The sequence below is a fragment of the Schistocerca americana genome, chromosome 5, assembly GCF_021461395.2.
Source record: "Schistocerca americana isolate TAMUIC-IGC-003095 chromosome 5, iqSchAmer2.1, whole genome shotgun sequence".
Taxonomy (NCBI): domain Eukaryota; kingdom Metazoa; phylum Arthropoda; class Insecta; order Orthoptera; family Acrididae; genus Schistocerca; species Schistocerca americana.
Genome location: NC_060123.1, coordinates 243848922 through 243870534, shown reverse-complemented (window position 1 = coordinate 243870534; position 21613 = coordinate 243848922). Strand labels below are relative to the sequence as shown.

At 39.7% G+C, this 21613-nt stretch overlaps 1 protein-coding gene across 1 annotated transcript in view; it reads left to right on the top strand.

The window, feature by feature from the left end:
- The first annotated feature begins 4348 nt into the window (after nucleotides 1-4348).
- LOC124616718 (kinesin-like protein KIF14) overlaps nucleotides 4349-21613 on the top strand; it is a 250548-nt gene continuing 233283 nt past the window's right edge. The window contains exons 1-7 of the mRNA XM_047145078.1: nucleotides 4349-4564; nucleotides 4679-4896; nucleotides 4976-5812; nucleotides 15720-16029; nucleotides 17846-17953; nucleotides 21130-21246; nucleotides 21411-21539. Coding sequence (XP_047001034.1) covers nucleotides 4880-4896; nucleotides 4976-5812; nucleotides 15720-16029; nucleotides 17846-17953; nucleotides 21130-21246; nucleotides 21411-21539 — 1518 coding nt within the window. The 5' untranslated portion in view covers nucleotides 4349-4564; nucleotides 4679-4879. The remainder of the gene's footprint in view (nucleotides 4565-4678; nucleotides 4897-4975; nucleotides 5813-15719; nucleotides 16030-17845; nucleotides 17954-21129; nucleotides 21247-21410; nucleotides 21540-21613) is intronic.

The following is a 21613-nucleotide window of genomic DNA, read 5'->3' as shown; positions in this document are numbered from 1 at the left end:
ATATGGGTAGCCAATCTATAGATGTAGATTTAAGTGCTCCCAATCTTATTCTCATTATTTCTCTTAGCCAGATATCGATTTTTGATACATGCGCACTTCTGGCCCATACAGGTGCACAATACTTGGCGACCCTGTATACCAGTGCCAATGCAGAAGTTCTCAAGGTATTTGCATCACATCCCCACGTGGCATTTCTAGTTTTCAATTTTTGTTTTGTATCGTCTAGATGGGCTCTGTACATTAGGGACCGGTCGAGCTTTACTCCAAGGTACAGAGTATTGTCTTCATGTTTAATGGTCTGGTTATTCATGCAGATGTTCAGCTTTCTCTTGGCTTCTCTTTCATTGAAATGCGTGTTTACACTTACTGTCTTGTCTGGATTAGATTGTAGATGTCATTTGGTGTAGTAGAGGTCCAACAGGTTTAGGCCTTCATTCAATTTCCGCTCTATTTTTAAAAAATATTTGCTTTGATAAGCTATTGCCATATTGTCCGCGTATATAAAGTTACGGAATGTTGATTATGTTATATCTGCAGTTTAAAAGTTAAACAATAAGGGGGGCCCATACTGAGACCTGAGGTGGTGCAGTGGTTAGCACACTGGACTGCCATACGGGAGGGCAATGGTTCAATCCCGCATCTGGCCATCCTGATTTAGGTTTTCCATGATTTCCCTTTATCGCCTCAGGCAAATACCGGGATAGCTTCTTTGAAAGGGCACGGCCGACTTCATTCCCTATCCAATGAGACTGATGACCTCGCAGTTGGTCTTCTCCCCCCCAAATCAACCCAACCAACTGAGCCCTGTGGGAGTCCGTTGTTGAGTGCTAAGCATCTGCTGGTTTTGCCATTAAGAGCTACTCTAATTTTTCTTACAATTAAAGTGTTCTTCATAAGTTTATAGATCTGGCTGCTCTGAGTTTTTTTCTATCAGTTTATAAAGTAGGTCATCCGTCCACACTGTATCATACACTGAGGTTGGATCCAACAGGACAACGAGAGTTTTCTTCTTATCCTGATAGTCCTTTTCGATAAAGATTATGAGATTGTGAGAACAAGGACTTGATCAGAACAACTTCTTTTAGTCCTAAAACCTACTTGCTCCCTTGGTAGGGAGGGTTCTATATGTGGGGAGAGTCTGGTCATCAGAATTCTTTAAAATAATTTATACACAGTGAATAAGAGAGAAATTGGTCTAAAATGTTTGGGGTTTTCCCCAATCTGCCCTGGTTTCAGGACAGCGACTGCCTTGGCTTCTGTCCATATAGTAGATATTTTATTCTGCTTGATGCACTCAGAGAATAGTTTTGCTAGCCAGTCTCTTCCTTCTGGTCCTAGATTTTTAAGTAATTCTGATAGGATTCCATCTACTCCTGCTCCTTTGCCGGCCTTCACTCCTGTCAGTGCGTTATTGAAACTCTACATCTTTATCAGATCTATGTTCTCCTGCTTGTTCTTCACTACCTTTTTTGTCATATGATCGAAGTCTTTCTTTTCAGATGTTCTTAGATGGATTTTCCAGGTTTGTTTTATGTGCAACGCGATCTGTGTGGTGTCATTGTCGTCTGTGGTCTGTGTAGGGTTGTAACTCCTCCTAATCTTCTTAGCAGACTCCAGCTCTTGCGCCTAGAATGGGTGAAATTCATGCTCTCCATCGTTTCACTCCATCACACCTGCGTTCTTCGTTCACTGTTTGAGCTAGTTGTTCCGCAACCTCATAGTTTTCCGTCTCCTGGTATTCTTCCAATAATGATTCACACTCTCTCGTCCAGCACAGAGTATATTCTTTCTTTACACTGCGTGGAATACTTGTCAGTGCAGGTTTATTTATCAGAGTAGTGAACCGCTCATATTCTTTGGTAGTGGAGGAATACAGTTCTCTGTTCTCTCTGTGAGAGTCCGAAATGTTTCCCAGACAACCTGTTTTAGATTCCATCGTGGCATTGGAGGGCTTTGTATGACAGAAACTGACACTTCCACTTCGACGATCAGAGGTCAGTGTTGGCTTCTAGTGAACTTCGGCAAAACCTTCTTTCCGCTTGGAGCACGTCTCCTGTTGGTCTCCTTGTAACAAAGGTCAAGTCAGGTGTTATTTGTGATCCCCATGCTGCTGATGAAAAGGTCGCTCGGTCTTTTGGATCGTACCAGAGGTGGAGATCTCTCTATTCAGCTCAGTAACTCGTTCTTTTTTTTTTTTTTAACTTTGTGGAGAGGCTGATGAGACTCTCAGCATTTATTGTATCCTCGGCACAAGGTTGAATGGATTATAGTTTTCCGTTAGTCATTGCTTCTCATAGATACTTTTGCACTCAAAATTTTCCATGATGTGCCTGGTCTGTATGTGGCAAATCATAGCTTTCAAACCAAAACGCTCAAAATTGCGGCCTGTTGCGCGATATAAATGACATTTTTATTCCCGCATTAGTTCCATCATAGCCTCTTGCACATCTCTTGATTTCCATAGTTTTATTAAAATAAATAGCATCATCTGCTTTTCTTTAAGAGTTTAAAACTCGTTTCTTGTTTATTACAGCATCGAGTTGTATCATCAGCATGTCATACAACCACAGATACGTGTAAAAGTAAGACAAATACTCATGTAACTCTTTTTATAGAATACAGAAGTTTTTATGAGATGTGAATGGCATGACCCACGCTGAATTTTAATCATGAGTACTGTTAACTGCAGATGTACTTTTACAGATTGAAATCGGTTTTAAACTCTTAAAAAAAAAGGAATGTTAACAGAGTTTTCCGTTGGTTGTTGGTGGAACAACACTACAATAAATGAAAAGCATCTGATGTTTATTCTCTTAAAAATATTTATAAACGACTGATAGACAACCGAACAAAATATGTAATTCGAATCGCCTCGTTGATAGCGGAGGCCATCACGCAACGCGTGAACACAACTCGAGATATAACACTCTCTCACGGGTTGACTTTAAACCTTCTCAGCCCGAGATAACCCGGTTTGTTAACTCGTGTTGACACAGCTCTAGTACTCAGTGTGTGCCGTCTGCCGTGTCCTGCGGAGAACGCACGCGTAATGTTACATTTCATTTCACTCGCTCAAGCAGGCAAACTGTTCAGTGTACAAATATGGAACTGGCATCAGTGTGTTCTTGAAGAGTTGCACTAAGTTTCGATTCTACTTTTACGTGCGGCAACAAATTATTAAGGCGATTACGGACAGTTTACGAAAATGTATTTTCTTTCGGTGTTACTGAATTTTCGACACGAAGGAAAATTTTTCGTTATTGGATTTAGGTGAACACGTTATGAGAGCAAAATCTTAGGACATGTTCATCATATTCAAACCGGAACTCCGTCAACGTTTCCTAAGACGAGCTAATGGTCTGTTCGAGAGTCAAGTTCATAAGCTGTCGCCTTTGTGGTTCGTTCCCAGAAACAGATCGCTGTGTGTGTAATAAACAAATAGATATGGTTTGCTACAAACGTAATTGCAGGAAAATCAACAGTAAATAGGTCCTGGAAGAAAACGAATGTCTGGGTTTGGCAACCTCTGAAGCTGGTTCAATATGCCTTCAACAGAAGTATTTTGTGTTGCTACTAACAAGAAAAGAATACCCATCATCATAGCCAACATTCGAACCGGATAGGTACCGAAAGAAGATGATGATCCGCCTACTTATTTCTAACATAAGAAAATATAAGATTTATGGTATGAGATGTCATGATGAAGAACATCAGGAAATGTCCATGACACAATTTTTTGGTGTATACCCAAGAATTTTCGTAAATCAGTCTAAAAACTTGAGTCTGGTAAATAACAACAAAAAATTTTTATTTTCATCTCGTTTGCAAGATTGCCACCTCTCCTTTCGAGATTTCCTGATAGGTATTTCGCCAGGCAAATAATTTTTTTTAATTGTTAAACCCGTATAAACTTCTACAGTTTCTGTCTTCAGTATTTCTTCGGGACACGTATATCAATTTTTGCCTTCCAAGACACATAAATTCTGCCATTACTACCAAATAGCTGGGAAAAATTAATCCCTGCAAAACTTACTCAGCTTGAAGTATGCTTTAGACCTCACTTCAAAAAAAACGGAGAATGTTCTGAGAATGTCGTGAGAAGCTCCTCTAGTTTTATTCATACGAAATCAGAGATGTTATTTGTTTTGAGCAACTTGGGTCACCCTTTTATTCATGCTGAGAACATTCTCGGGTGGAGTATATTCTCCGACTAGCTTTATTCATGCGAACCTGGGAGTGTTCTCCGAAATTTCGAGTATAAAATATATTCTTTTTATTCATATGACCCGTCGGGTGTGGTAGAATGTTATTCAAACTTTGACTTTTCAATTTTGGCGGTAGAGATCAAAGATAGCTATTGAAGTTTCGGTTACGATAAATTCAAACAGATGTCATATGGCGGAAACGTTTGAAAATGTATTCTGTTAACTTTATGAAATACAATTTTTATCCAAGTGATAGTAATTTACAAGGCAAGAAGTGTTAATCTGTGTAACGGCAGAAGATGTAGAGTAGATAATTATGACTGTCATTGCTTATATCCATAAAAATACTTCATTGGCATGTAAGTCTGGTTCTGAAAGTGCTATTTCTCTAGTAACTGTGAGAATAGTCTTCCTCTAAATTGTGTAAGAGCTTACATCGCAGATATGATAAAACTTATGTAGAAATGTTATAGTTTTTAGGTGTTGTGATACCAGAATTCGTTCAGTGACCTGACGTCGGATTCTTGATGTATAGTGTCACCCCACTTCCGAATGAAGCCTGAAAAGCTGTGTCATTTACTTATTAACTTCTGCGGCAGACAGCCCATTGAATGCTTGTACCCAGTTTGTTGGATTAATATTTGAAGAAGAAGTATCGCACATTAAAAAACTTGATGAGCGATATGAACAAGTAAGTTTTGTTGACTGTCCATAGGAGATTTCGGCAGTGTTTTTGCTTTTTTCATTGCAAATGGACGTTTCTTTTTCAGACTAACCGATGAAAAACATTTTAAGAAAAGTTATGGCATGACTGGGCGTGGCACGCCAGGAAAACTTAAAGAGGAAGGTAATGGCCAGGATTCTGGCATTAAACAGAGAACAACGTTTCGGTCCCGCCCTCAGACACCCAATCACGCTCTACAGAAACAAATTCAACCACAAGGAAAACAGAAATTGTCTCATGAGGAAACTGACAGTAAAATGATCTCTGGTCACCTAAAACAAACTCCTGGGACAGAAAAACCACAGAGAAGCAATAGATGTGATTCACTGGGTAATACCCCTGTTTCACACTCATATCCTTTACCCTGCAAGAGAATTCTGAGATTATCATGTGAGACGCCACCAAGCACAAGAAATGTGAAGAATGTAGAGTATTCTGGAGCAACTCCAATCAATATATTGAACAGGGATGAAATTCCGCAGTCCTGCACAGACACACCCGAGTGCTACAGCAATGTGAATCTGGGTACACCTAGCCAGAGGTTTCATTGTGGAGACTTTCAGGACCTGCTAGGTGAAGAAACTAGCAATCTTACTGTAGGTATCAGAGTGAGGCCATTGAGTTACAGAGAAAAAAGTGTCCCATCTGTAACTAGTGTTGTAAATGTTGTTGGTAACGAAGTGAAAGTAACGTGTGATACTGGAATTCTACACAGATTTTTTTATGATCACTGTTTCTGGTCAAGTGACTCATCACATCCAGAATATGCAGATCAAGAAACTGTGTTCAGCATTATGGCTCAACCACTATTAGATAAGGTGCTGAATGGATATAATGCATGTTTATTTGCCTATGGTCAAACAGGATCTGGCAAGAGCTATAGGTAAGTTTCATCAGGCCTTAATTTTCTACACTTCCCTCAAAAGAGGAAGTTTGGAGATTTTTTTGCTAGCACTGTGAAAAATTTGAGACTTATCTGATTTGTTAATTCTCAAATCTTTCTAGATTTAATTGTTTGTAAAATGTTGGTGTATAATATTGTTTCATATTAAGAGAAAGATAGTACACATTAGCGATTGGATACATGCTACGGACTTGCTGCAGTGAAATGATTTTTCTGTTTATACATAATAAATGTTCTAGTAAAACAGAGCTGCTACAAATGTCTGTAGAAATTCGTGTTCCTTGATGAATCCATCACTTCAGTTGTTTGAAATCTAAAGGTTTATTTTCAGTTTGTGTCAAGGTATCATAGTTCTTAGGATATGGGTGCTGTAATTATATTATGAATACAGAAAGTTTGGTTATTCTTTCTCGTCTTTCCGTGTTTGTGATAGTGCTACATTCAGCAGTATTCAGAGGATAGAAGCTTTCGAAATGTGGTGCTACAGAAGAATGCTGAAGATTAGATGGGTAGATCACATAACTAATGAGGAGGTATTGAATAGAATTGGGGAGAAGAGGAGTTTGTGGCACAACTTGACTAGAAGAAGGGTTCAGTTGGTATGAATGCTCTGAGGCATCAGGGGATCACAAATTTAGCATTGGAGGGCAGCGTGGAGGGTAAAAATTGTAGAGGTAGACCAAGAGATGAATACACTAAGCAGATTCAGAGGGATGTGGGTTGCAGTAAGTACTGGCAGATGAAGCAGCTTGCACAGGATAGGGTAGCATGGAGAGCTGCATCAAACCAGTCTCAGGACTGAAGAACACAACAACAACAACATCAGCAGTATCTATAACATCATTTGTAAATTGTTGAATTGAATTTTCTATTCTATATTCAGGACGATGTTAGTTAATCCCTGACAGCTTGTAGTGCTGTTGCCAGCTCTCGACTCTGAAACGCCACTGGCTCACCTGCAGCTGCAAACAGTAACTGTCTACAGAGCTATGGCAACACCGAAGCATTGCCATAGAGACAGTTATTAAGTCATGTTATGTGATTGATTGAGATGGGCCCACAGTCCTGCCGTGCCCAGCCCTTTGCAACCATCAGATATCAACTTATACTGACTCAGGCTTAATGTGTTACATTTCACAAAAAGTTTCCCAGTATGATCACATATATGCAATATCTGTGACTGAATGACCGCCACTCGGTTAGTTATCTTCAAAGATGTAATTGAAATAGTGATATTGCAATCACTGCAGCTGGTGATAGCTCTGTCTGGAAATGTATGTGTATAGGATTTTGCTGTAATTATAAAGTAATTGTGTAAATGAACTTTGTACCAGGATTAATATAAATATGGCACCGGCTGAAAATATTATAGCACAGTATCTTCGATGGAATTTAATACGCACTCAAACGAACTTTATTGAGACTGTAATACCTGGAAGTGTATAGCACCCCTCTGCACCCTTTCTCTGATGGTAACTGTGTGTTATTGCATGGTGTCATGATTCATAACTGCTCAGTCATCAGCCACTGATTGAGAATGGTCGAAGATTAAGCTCTTACGTGCACAAATCTTAGTCCTTGGTGTTCTGTATTTGTTCAATGTGATAAGAGGTCGGGTGACAGGGGATCACGCAGACGCCTTCATGTGTACGGAGTTTTCTTCAATTCTGACATCTTGGGAGTGGTGCTTTGACTTGCTGAAGGTACAGGTCAGCTGTGGACTGCTGTAGATAAACAAATGTATAGGTCTGCTCAAGACTGGACCATTACAGTCTGCGATAATAGACAATGACCCATCTCGTCAACTTGTTGTCCACGGCAGTTGATTCTGATGGAGTAAGTTTTTCCCGCTATGCTTGGTGCACTCGCAGTATGCCCTTCACACAGTGGTTTGGGGTAACTTCAGTGCCTGTATAACCTTACAGGTGGAATACCCCTGTGCATCAGACATGATCAGGTTACAATCAGATGCACTGATATTGCATTATCCCTATCTTGAACCAGACTGGCACACTGCTGTCTAGTAAAAGAGCTGAAAATCTTCCATTCACATGGCACTGTGAACTGTTCCATTTTCCGTGGAGACAGTAGTGCTCTCCCTCCCAATTGCTCTTAGGTGTGTGTAAGATGCAAAGGGCTAGCCATGTAAAATGCTGTGTGTACTGTGCCTGAGTGCTTCTAATTCAGAATACTTATTGCTGCATGATGCAACTTGGAACTGCAACACACTTCTTCTTATAATTGATATGAAAGTTGTAAACCTGCATGTGTGAGTGTACCAGGAAAAACACAAGTTTGTGATAGTGAAAGTTTACAGGCCCCCAGCAGGAAGAATTTTCATCTGCATAAAGCAGCTATAGTCGAGACTGTGTTAGAAGATCCCTGACAGCTGTCAGCACTGTTGCCAGCTTTCAACTGCAAAGCACTAAAAGCTGTAGGTGAAAACAGTTGCCATTTGCAGAACTGTGACAACACTGAAGCATTGCTGTAGAGACGTATATAAAATTGTATAACGTTATGGGGTGAGGTAGGTGTGCTAGGTTGCCATGCTCAGTCCTCTGCAGCTTGCAGGGATCACATTATGCTGACACGGCTATAGAGACAAATTAAAAACCTTGAGGTTGTACAGATTTAGCTGGAGAATCATTGTTGGTGAAGGCTTCAGTGTTGATGATTTTGGTAGATAGTGCAGATAGAGGACACACAGAATTGCTGATGTGCTGCTTTTGATCATCTGCCATAGTAAAATTTTGTATGTGGATTGAAGGACACCATGTGGCAGCCGTTGGCAACATGATTTTGTACCCATCTACCTTGTGTCAATTTGGTTTAACAGTGATAAGTAATGGTTTATCTAGTCACAATTGTTAAATATTGACCTGGTTTCAATCATAGGAAAAAAAAGTCATAGCACAGTATCATAAAATCAATTTTAAGAGAGAAATTATGGGAAGAATGCTATGATGAGATTTAAACATATTCTTGTAGAAATTTAAGTTTCCTTTTAAAACAGACAAGGGTACCATTGGACAAAAGCAGTGATAGGAAACGGATAACATCCGAATTAAAATATATTGTACTAGGAAGAGAGGTCTACCTAAGAGGGCAAGCTGTAATCAAGAGATGGCAGTTGAAATTCTATGACTGTATTGTGGTGAGATCTAGGGAACGCCATGGATGAATGGCTCTAGTTTCTTGTGAGATATGCCTTTACACTCCTCATTTCTGATTTAAAGTATTATACGAGCATTCATCAGTGACTCTGTACTTTGATTTGACAGCAAGTGATGAGTCTCTTGACCGAAACAGTTCTATAGTTACATCATTAGCAGCTCATTGGTCACAAACTTACTTCAAAAGCTCTGTATCATTCACCAAATAGAATATTAATGCAATAATGAATAATTCTGAGTGGGATACAAGCAACAAAAAAACACAACATCCACTCATTGAACTCTAGGCAGAAAGAGATTCGTGCTTGCTTAATATTTCCTTGATCTTTGTACATTGAGATGTGCTCTATCTGCAAACAGAAGAACTGGAAAAATTGAGTGATATTTCTCAAGTTTTCACACAAGTACAAATGCTTCCTTGTAGAAGTTACTTGTAATAATTTAGAGCATTTTACTGTAACATGCTATTTGTTTGTGTGTGCTGTTGCAAATGCTTTTTATGTTTTAATTTTTAATTGCCGTGATAGCTTACTGTGAATTCGTGTTACTGGTGCCATGAAAGTGGCTAAGGCTAACATAGTCCCATGGAAACGGGCAAAAATAGAGTTCTTAAGGCAACTACTCACAGTAGGCTGTAGTGGAATCATTGATCAATAAATACACTATAGCTGTTTATGTGCTTATCTATCACTCAGTGATTCTTTCGCGGATGCATTTACTCATACCTTCCACGCAGCATGGAGTGTCATGGATCAGTTTTTTGTTTTACAATCTCTGTTGCTTCTTGCAGTGTGAGAACATCAATTTCTTATCACCCTGGCTGTCACCTTGCCAACTCTAAGTTTATATAAATTTTTTGTCCCAGTTTTTAATGTCACGGGCACTAATTTTAATACAGTGTATTAATCCATTCCAAGGTTTCATTGTAAGCTCACTATCAGGTTAAATATGCCTTTGTCGCAATACAGGTGCTATGAAAGATAGAATCCACAGGGGTGATCATGTTACATAAATCTTGTCTTCCTTGCATACCTGCTGCTGCAGGAGAGGGTTACTGCCGTTGATATGAAATCTTCCCCATGCGTGTGTCTGATCTCATGCCATTCCATACACTTTTGGCAGGTCTCCACTTCAGTAGGCCCGAACTACACTCTGATTAAAATTACTTGTTAGTTGACACTTCATGGCATGGAACTTAGTCCTGCAGCCAGAACTCGTAATGTGAGGTGTCTGCTGCAACCAATGCGCCACAACTAAATCAGTTCACTTGCAATGTTTGGTTAGTGCTGCAGTTGTAGTGGTTGAAACTGTGGAGTCAACTGAAGGTTGTGGTACCCTCTGTCTGCTTTGACCCGTGACATGGCTGTTGTATTGAGTGACATCATGTGGCATGACATATTTGAGATATATAGTTTTTGCAGAGGGCGTCTTGAAGTATGTGATGGCACTTTCTAGTGTGAAGTGTTGATGTTTTTGAATTGATTGATGTTACCGATTCATTGAACTCCATGACTGCTGTTTTTGAGAATAACATTGAAAGTTTGTGGTTTGTTAATGAGTTATTTTGATGTGTGTATGGATGGGATTTGAATTATCAGTGCGGAGTGGTGTTTGGTTTGAGATTTAATTTTGTGTTCCGTTTTTTATTTACGAATATGATAACGAAATTCACGAGTAGATCCCTGCTTGCCACAATGGTGGGATGACATGTTGACCATGATTAAATTCATTCAATTACTCAGTTTAATTGCTGAGAATGTGAAGTGTTTGTGGAGAAGGCGTGAAGTTAGATGTGGTACCAATAAATGTGGTGTTTTTGGTGGGTCAATGTATGACAATCTATCCAGAGGGGTTCCTGGACTGAGAAGCCTAGGCAGGCCATTTGAGAGAGTCTATTGGTGACAGAAGTTCGCTATTGCTGGAGTGCTAGATTTGCATGTCAGCTGACTAGGTGGTAAGTATCTTTTTATGTTCCAGAGTTTTTATTTTAGTATGTATGGCATGCGTCTTTATGTGCATAATTGTGTGTTTCTTATATATGGAAATAGCATGGATACAATTATTTAGGAATTTTTGGGTTGGGGTGTTATTTGTTGGTAATCGTGTTGGATTGTGGTTGGTAGGTATCAAGAAGTTTGTAAAAACTGTGTTGGCGCGATTGGGTTTCTGATGTTAGTTATGTGAGTGAGTTTCAATTTTGTGGTACTGCAGACATTGTTTCAGCTATACAGGTCAAGTGAATTTCCAGTACCAGGTTTTGGAGCTGTTTGTGGATTTGTTGTATCGTGGATTCCATTTTAGATGTATAAGCCTTGGGAAATTTCTAATACTACCGTAGTTTACAAATATTTTGTGTGTGTGTGTGTGGGGGGGGGGGGGGGGGGTAGGAGTTTGTTCGTTTGATTTTTGTGTTAGTATTTGTTTTGGTATGTTATCATTTCTAGGATTGTTGTGTACTTAGTTCGTTCTCGCCGAGACCACCAATTCCTGCAGCTGTCCTGTTAGTATTTCTGCTATTAAATATGTTTTGTATTATTTTTGCCTAAACACGCGTGTAAAGATTCATGTTAGTCGCCATACTGTGTAAGCTTGCAGTAGTAGTGTCCAGTGTCTTGATGACATAATGGCTTAAACCTGATGTGTGGTACCGCAATCTTTGGTTTTGCCAAACTGTGTTCTGCTTGAGTTGGCACTGTAGACTCTTTAACACAGATGCAGCTGACAGCTGATACAGCAACACTGTATTGCTATGTGGCAAATGTTAGAAATTTATTCCAGTGAAAGTCAATTTCTGTACAACTATATTTTTTTAAATTTTATTTGGATGTTTATCTCCTGTATATGTAATTGATTTCAAGACAAAATTGTCTTATCCGTTAGACATGCTTCATGAATCAAGTGCCATAAGTCCGTAACCGTAATTTCATCAAGGACAGCATCTGTATTGTGTCTGCAACACAGTTTAATAATTCATGCCAGATACTCTTTACTGTCTGCATTGGAACAAAATTTGAACAGTGTTCGAGGTGAATTATCAAACTGTGTGGCAGGTGCATTATAGGCATTTTCCTTGTTGGGACAACAGTTATGGTACGTAGGGAATTTGATTCATTAAAGCATGCCTAACAGGTACCAGAATATGTTGTAATTTTGTCTTGAAATCAGTTGTATGTGCGTGGGGTAAGCATCAAAATATAATTCAACGATAATGAATTTGACTTCCATTGGAATAATTCGTAATTCCTTTCACTATTCGACACACAGTCCACAAAAATAAGTGTCGAATGAGTAGTTTTAATTGGAATATGACTTCTATGTGCTAGCAAAAGGAACGCATCTAAGGAACATTGTTGTTGTTGTGGTGGTCTTCAGTCCAAAGACTGGTTTGATGCAGCTCTCCATGCTACTCTATCCTGTGCAAGCTTCTTTATCTCTCAGTACCTACTGCAACCCTACATCCTTCTGAATCTGCTTAATTTACTCACCTCTTGGTCTCCCTCTACGATTTTTACCCTCCACGCTGCCCTCCAATACTAGATTTGTGATCCCTTGATGCCTCAGAATATGCCGTACCAACCGATCCCTTCTAGGCAAGTTGTGCCACAAATTTCTCCTCTCTCCAGTTCTATTCAATACCTCCTCATTAGTTATGTGATCTACCCATCTAATCTTCAGCATTCTTCTGTAGCACCACATTTCGAAAGCTTCTATTCTCTTCTTGTCTAAACTATTTATCGTCCACGTTTTACTTCCATACATGGCTACACTCCATACAAATACTTTCAGAAACGACTTCCTTACACTTAGATCAATACTCGATGTTAACAATTTCTCTTCTTCAGAAATGCTTTCCTTACCATTGCCAGTCTACATTTTATATCCTCTCTACTTCGACCATCGTCAGTTATTTTACTCCCTAAATAGCAAAACTCCTTTACTACTTTAAGTATCTCATTCCTAATCTAATTCCTGCATCATCACCTGATTTAATTTGACTACATTCCATTATTCTCATTTTGCTTTTGTTGATGTTCATATTATATCCTCCGCTCAGGACCCTGTCTGTTCTGTTCAGCTACTCTTCCAAGTCCTTTGCTGTCTCTGACAGAATCACAATGTCATCGACGAACCTCAAAGTTTTTATTTCTTATTCGTGGATTTTAACTTCTACTCCAAATTTTTCTTTTGTTTCCTTTACTGCTTGCTCAATATACAGATTGAATAACATCGGGGAGAGGCTACAATCCTGTCTCACTCCCTTCCCAACCACTGCTTCCCTTTCATGCCCCTCGACTCTTATAACTGCCATCTGGTTTTTGTGCAAATTGTAAATAGCCTTTTGCTCTCTGTATTTTACCCCTGCCACCTTCAGAATTTGAAAGAGAGTATCCCAGTCAACATTGTCAAAAGCTTTCTCTAAGTCTACTAATGCTAGAAACGTGGGTTTGCCTTTCCATAATCTAGCTTCTAAGATAAGTCGTAGAGTCAGTATTGCCTCACGTGTTTCAACATTTCTACGGAATCCAAACTGATGTTCCCCGAGGTCGGCTTCTACCGTTTTTCCATTCGTCTGTAAAGAATTTGTGTTAGTATTTTGCAGCAGTGGCTTGTTAAACTGATAGTTCAGTAATTTTCACATCTGTCAACACCTGTTTTCTTTGGGATTGGAATTATTATATTATTCTTGAAGTCTGAGGGTATTTCGCCTGTCTCATACATGTTGCTCCCCAGATGGTAGGGTTTTCTTATGCCTGGCTCTCCCAAGGCTGTCAGTAGTTGTAATGGAATGTTGTCTACTCCCGGGGCCTCGTTTCAACTTAGGTCTTCCAGTGTTCTGTCAAACTCTTCACGCAGTATCGTATCTCCTATTCCACTTTCATCTACATTCTCTTCCATTTCTATAATATAATGGGTTTCCATCTGAGCTCTTGATATTCATAGAAGTGGTTCTCTTCTCTCCAAAGGTCTCTTCAGTTTTCCTGTAGCCAGTATCTATTTTACCCCTAGTGATATGTACCTCTACATCCTTACGTTTGTCCTCTACCCATCCCGGCTTAGCCATTTTGCACATCCTGTCGATCTCATTTTTGAGACGTTCTATTCCTTTTTGCCTGCTTCATTTACTGCATTTTTATATTTTATCCTTTCATCAATTAAATTCAATATCTCTTCTGTTACCCAAGGATATCTACTAGCCCTCGTCTTTTTACCTACTTGATCCTCTGCTGCCTTCGCTACTTCATCCCTCAGAGCTACCCATTCTTCTTCTACTGTATTTATTTCCCCCATTCCTGTCAATTGTTCCCTTATGCTCTCCCTGAAACTCTGTACAACCTCTGGTTCTTTCAGTTTATCCAGGTTCCATCTCCTTAAATTCCCACCTTTTTGCAGTTTCTTCAGTTTTAATCTATAGTTCATAACCAATAGATTGTGGTCAGAGTCCACATCTGTCCCTGGAAATGTCTAACAATTTAAAATCTGGTTCCTAAATCTCTGTCTTACCGTTTCATAATCTATCTGAAACCTTTTAGTATCTCCAGGGTTCTTCCATGTATAGAACCTTCTTTCATGATTCTTGAACCAAGTGTTAACTATGGTTAAGTTATGCTCTGTGCAAAATTCTACCAGGTGGCTTCCTCTTGCATTTCTTATCCCCAATCCGTATTCATCTACTACATTTCCTTCTCTTCCTTTTCCTACTGTCGAATTCCAGTCACCCATGACTATTAAATTTTCGTCTCCCTTCACTATCTGAATAATTTCTTTTATCTCATCATACATTTCATCAATCTCTTCATCTGCGGAGCTAGTTGGCATATAAACTTGCACCACTGTGGTAGGTGTGGGCTTCATATCTATCTTGGCCACAATAATGCATTCACTATGTTGTTTGTAGCAGCTTACCCTCATTCCTGTTTTCCTATTCATTATTAAACCTACTCCTGCTTTACCCCTATTTGATTTTGTGTTTATAACCCTGTATTCACCTGACCAGAAGTCTTGTTCCTCCTGCCACCGAACTTCACTAATTCCCACTATATCTAACTTTAACCTATCCATTTCCCTTTTTAAATTTTCTGACCTACCTGCCCGATTAAGGGATCTGACATTCCTTGCTCCGACCCGTAGAATGCCAGTTTTCTTTCTCCTGGTAATGACGTCTTCCTGAGTAGTCCCCGCCCTGAGATCCGAATGGGGGACTATCTTACTTCTGGAATATTTTACCCAAGAGGACGCCATCATCATTTAACAGTACAGTAAAGCTGCATGCCCTCAGGAAAGATTACGGCTGTAGTTTCACCTTGCTTTCAGCTGTTCGCAGTACCAGCACAGCAAGGCTGTTTTGGTTAGTGTTACAAGGCCAGATCAGTCAATCATCCCGACTGTTGCCCCTGCAACTACTGAAAAGGCTGCTGCCCCTCTTCAGGAACCACACGTTTGCCTGGCCTCTCAACAGATACCCCTCCATTGTGGTTGCACCTACGGTACAGCTATCTGTATCGCTGAGGCACACAAGCCTCCCCACCAACGGCAAGGTCCATGGTTCATGGGGGGAGAAGGAACATTGTACATATGATTATTTCAATTAATCTTAATTTTATCATGTATAAACTACTTGAATTATTATTTAATGCATAGCTTTTTTTAGTCCTGATCCACTTTAGCACTTTGTTGCCGCAGTGACTGACACTTATTAATTTTTTTGTTGCCAGCATGATGGGCCTTGAAACAGATGGGGAAAAGGAGTTTGGAAAAGAAGCTGGCATTATACCCAGGTTCTGTCATGCGTTATTCAAACTCATTGAGTCTGGGGATGACGATGGAAAGAAAGCTTCCTCATCAGGAAATGTAGCAGTTGAAATAAGTTACTTTGAAATATATAATGAAAAAATTCATGATCTCCTAGGAAGCTCATCAGACAGAGAAAGAAGAACACCACTGAAAGTTCGTGAACATCCTGTTCTTGGACCATATGTTGTGGATTTATCAGAGCATGTAGTTGTATCTTATGAAGATCTCAAGGTGAGTTCACATGTTGAAAAATTTACACTTGCTTTTTTAGAGTATGTGAAGATGCGAGTGTGTGTGATGTTGTATTTCTTGGAATTTTCCTCTTACTTTTGGGAAGTGTGGTCTTAAGTCCTTGTTTGGCCATCCACATATGTATTTCATGGTGTCTGTAAATCACTTTACGTAAATGCTGGTGTGATTCCTTTGAAAGGGATACGCTTGTTTTCCTTCCCCATCCTGATCCAGCCCCCACATATTTAATTCTTTAAGCTTATTTTTGTTCATTTTAAGGGTAATTTTGTGGAAAGTTCTGATAGAATGGAAAGACAAGGGGGCTCAATAAGTACTCCATCACATTTTTTCTCTGCCCAGTTTTGTTTGGAAAAAAAGTGGAATTTGTTATGGGCAGCATGGAATATTTCTGCTTTAGCCCTTATAGTTTTATGAAGTCCCACTTGGTGGCGGTGCTATACATAGTCTTCAAAATGGTGTCCGTAACGAAAGGTATGTTCCAAGCAGAGAGTTGTCATTGAGTTTCTTTTCATGGAAAAACCAGAGCATCGCAGATATTCTAAGGCATTTGCAGAATGTCTATGGAGATCTGGCAGTGAAAGAAAGCATAGTGAGTCATTGGACAAGGTATCTGTCATTGCAACAAGGTCGTGCAAACGTGTCCGGTTGGCTGCACACAGCTCTGCCTCCTGCAGTGTTGGAGTGTGTGGACACTCTCATTTGAAGTAACTGACTGATTTCAATTAAGCACCTCGTTGCTCAACTCGATGTGTGTATCAATAGTAGTGACACACACTTCCAACAGCTTGGGTACTCAAAAATGCATGCCTCATCCACCCTACAGCTCAGATCTTAACTTTTCAACTTCAGTCTGTTTGTCCCAATGGAGGATGCTCTCCTTTCCTTGGGAAGCAGTACATGGATGATGGGGAGGTTATTGCTGCAGCAAGACGCTGGTTCCGACGTCGGACAGTAAAATGGCACCATGTGGGCATACAGGCCTTCCCAGAAAGGTGGTGTAACACTGTCATATGGAATGGAGATTATGCTAAAAAATAGGGTTTTGTAGCCAAAGGAGTGGGGTATAATATGGTGTATTGAAATCCTGAATAAAACCAACCTGCTTTCGGAAAAAAAGCATTGCAGTACTTATTAAACACCCATTGTACTTTCAGATTAAAGGAGACCACCCACTGAAAATCAGAAGCTTGAGGTGTTGACAGGACACATATAAAGAAAGAAAACTTCCTAGCTTTTGAAGTAAAACTTTTTGGAGTTATGAGTGTACACACACACACACACACACACACACACACACACACACACACACACACACACTCTCTCTCTCTCTCTCTCTCTCTCTCTCTCTCTCTCCCTCCCTCCCTCCTCTGAAAGCTAGAAACTTCCTACATCCTCCCTCTTTTTGTACATCTACTCTGACCCTCTTAGTTGTGGATCCTTGACCAGGCTCTTTTCCACATGCACATGCTAGTAAAAATCAACTGACTCATGCTGTTGTGGGAGATGAGCAGGTATGTGGCTCTCACCCTCCCTGTTTTTTAGAATAATTGGATTGTAAAATTCTCCAGTAAATGGATTTCATGCATATTTATAAATTTTATTAATTTGGGTATAGGCTGTAAAAATGTTTTCTCCGGGGGGTGAACTGTGGTTCTGCTGTTTGCATTTTATAGCAAAATTCTTGATGATTTGACTAAATAAACCAGCTATTGAAATACTCGTTTAATTCAAATGTTACTGTGGTTTATATCTAATAGACTGTCTCTCACACATTCTTATGGGTTTGCAATTTTAGGGCTGGCTGATGGTGGGTAATAGTCAAAAAGCAACAGCATCTACAGTGATGAATGAAAAGAGTTCACGATCCCATTCAATCTTCTGCATTACACTTACTCAACGACAGGTAAGTTATTTTTATTACATGCTGCTATTTACGACTAATAATGAACTTAAATTCCTCATAAAATAAGAACAAAACATTAAAAGTTGTTAAAATACATATACATTATTTTGTTTGTTTCTGTCAATGTGCCAGAAATTAACATACTTTATTTTGACATGTCACTTGTTTCAGTCGCTTATTTCATATCTTTTTCTCTGCCTACAATCCCTTCGCCTCATCATTCCCCCATTTTTCCCTTTTAAAAATCAAAATAAAAGTGTTTACCATTTGTGCAACTAAAAATTCTAATCATTGAACTGAATGATTACGTAAGTAACTATATGAACTTCCAAATTGCTGCCTGATATCATGAAATAGGATTTTGTTTTTTCAAATTGCTGAAACAGGAGCCTTTGCAGCTGATAGAAACCAATTGCAGGTAGGTGCAAAAACTTCAAATAACCTCAGGTTTTTAGGACTTTAAAAAGAATGAAATGTGAGGCTGAAAGGGTAATAGAAATCTGGAAGAAAGAGAAAAGGGGGAAAAGATATACAGGTTCAGTGAAGAGAAATGATAGTTTGTAAGTAGGGTGGCAGTTATGACTTTAGCCACCTTATTTTACAGCACATATTTTGGTTAAGCTGTATTCGGTCCTCGTATCTGGGTTAGACCTCAGCCTTTTCAAAACTTCTCTCAAAATGTGCAAACTGTGGGGGGAAGATCCCCCAATATGCAGCATGGTAGTCCGTCCTTCGAGGATTCGTCGGATATCTGTTAGGAGAAGCCCCTTGACCATGCAGAGATCATACACTTGACGGTGCCTGTCCCTGCAGGAGCTCCGGACACTGTCCATCACGCCAAGTGACGTTTGCTGTGGCTTGGTGGTGCTTGTGGGAGTAGCCCTCTGAGTAGATGGCATCATGATGGATATTTGGCATCAGGAATGACCAGTTATTAGCTGGTGGCTGCAAGTCTGCAGTAGTCTCTGGACTGCAGTTCAGTGCAGATCATTGCAGCCTTTAGAACTTCCCTCCTTGCCCACACCATAAGAATAAAACAAAACCAAGTGATTTGCAGACACTAGGCTGCAGTCACAGTGCTATGGCCAGAAGCCTTGCCTTGGTCATCCCTCTTTCTCTGTTTCATTTGCTTTTAGATGCTGTCCAACCTTTTTGTGCTGCATCCCATTTTACATTTTAGGATGAAGGCAAGACCTTAATAATGTTGACAAATAAACAGTTGAACAGTTTTTATAATTTCTTCAAGATAATTTGTGTCATTCCCATCCAAGCTTTGACTACAATGGATGGAGAGTGGGATGGCTGTGGGAGGAATGGCCCCCATCTCATACAGAGACCTGGTGGACACTCAACTGGCCTCGCCCACCTATTGACTTGTTTGTCTCACCTTTTTATTTTTAGTCCAAATGATTTGTTGATTACCCTTTAGTTTTCTCTCTCTCTTACTATTAAGATTTATCCCAGCTAGAAGGCATTTTGTAGCTGTCTTAGCCATTAATCAGGTTGATGGGGGTCAGCTGCAGGCGAGGTTTCTCATGGTACAGGTGAGACCTGGGGAGCACTTGTCAGTGTTCTGACTAGTATACTGAACCATCTCATGCTTCCACCTCCCGCAATTATTTCTCAGCCCTGGCATAAATATTGCCTTTATTTTACCATTCCTTCGTACTTTCATAATTTGATCAAATGTCTTCCAGGCATCCATCACTAACTCCAGATCTACCTCTTGACCAAGAGACTGGTGACCTTGCTGTTTTGTCCCTGATTCCCCCAAACAACTCCCCTCCCCTCCCCATCCCCTCCCCTCCCCACATGCCTATTGCTGACCAAGGGTCTGGTGACCTCACTGTTTAGTGCCTTAACCCTCCAAACACCCCCCACCCCTCCCCTCTGTCCCCTTATCTTCCATTAATATTTAATGCCCAGAAAAAATAACAGCCAATGATGGACCATCATTTCAGAGCAAATATCTCAGTTTTACCACTATGTGAAGAAGTAATGTTTCTTGACTCATCTGTGAACATAAACTACTGGATCTTCATATTAAACCTATGCAATGCACATGATCTTTCCTATAATGCATTCTGTTGGTTATCATTGAACATATCACTGACGTACTTGCACTGGTTATACCTAACTGAGAATAACAAGGTTATTAAGAACTAGTTGCTTACAGAAAAGGTACCATAGTAACAACCAATAAGAGAATGCCCTTGGTTTGACCATCTGTTCTACTCAGCACTATCATACCACTCTGCCACCTCAGGTGCTGTTTACTACATTCAGCTGCTAATGCCTTGTGATTTACTTTTCTTACAGTCATGTTTTGTTTCCGTGTGGGGAGAGTGTATTTTACACAACAGATGATCAGGAAAGTGTAGCAAAAGTACAGAGAAAAGTGATAAAGCTAATACAGTCTTGTAAAGCGAACTCAGCACTGCAGGTCAACAGTTAGCATGTGAATGTATTCAGTACACAACTGCAGAGTTGCTGTTGCTGACATAGCATTAGTGCTGTTATGGTGAACCAACAGTGTCCTTCCTTTCCATGTTTGACTGTGCATGAGTGTCAACTAATTTGTTGTTAGAGCACAGATATAAACAACCCTATGATTTTTTTTTTAAATCTCTCCCTCACACTCTTATGCTCAAGAAATTAGATGGATCAGTCATTTGAAGTCAACTTTCTTCGTGAAGGAATTATTCTTCTTCTTCTTTGGAATTCTTTCTTTTTCAGGGACATGACCCTGATAGCACTCTTCCCCCCCCCCCCCCCCCCCCCCAGCACACAGCACATTTAAAAAAGTAATTACTGAATGAAAAACTAAAATTCCATTTCATTTGCCTCTCTTGTTTAAATACCCAAGCTGACCTTCCAAAGCGAAGTGAATGTCATATTTGGACTACAAAGATTCTTGAATGAACAGCACCAAGCAAAAGACTCAAAAAATGAATTATTTACATTCTGCTTTCATTTCTGGTCAGTAGATCATGACATAACAATGACTTTGATTTTTCTTATTTCTTTGTGTTTAATCCCAAATATTTTGTCAGCTGATTCTAAAGGAAACACTGATTATTTTCGTTTTGTAAATGTAGAAAATTAAGAACTTGTGTAGCACATTTATATTTGTAACTGTAAGTGATTCTTTAAACTGTGTTTTCTTCATGTTTCAGAAAGATGTTCTTAATGGAGAAATTTATGAACATAGTCGCAGAAGTAAAATAAATCTAGTAGACTTAGCAGGCAGTGAACGTGTTTCACAAACCTGCGCAACTGGCGAGAGATTGCGGGTACGAAACAGCTTTTTTCTTGCACTTGTGTTACACATCCAGTTTAAAATGCCAGTGTGAAAAAAGTCTCTTGACCATTATGTAGGAAACATATTTATTAAAGCCAGTCAGTTCATAACTGTTTGCTGTTAACAACTATTTTATGTTTCCTGGCATTTTTTCAGGAAGGTGTAAGCATCAACAGGTCCTTGCTAACTTTGGGTAAGGTGATAGCGTCGCTTGCTGAAAATACAAGCAACAAAAAAAGACACTTCATCCCCTATCGAGAGTCAATTCTCACTTGGCTGCTTAAGGTGAGTACTATTCTTGAAGAAATAATTTTATAGCTACAAGTATACTGTTTATTATCTGGAGTATTTCGCTAGCT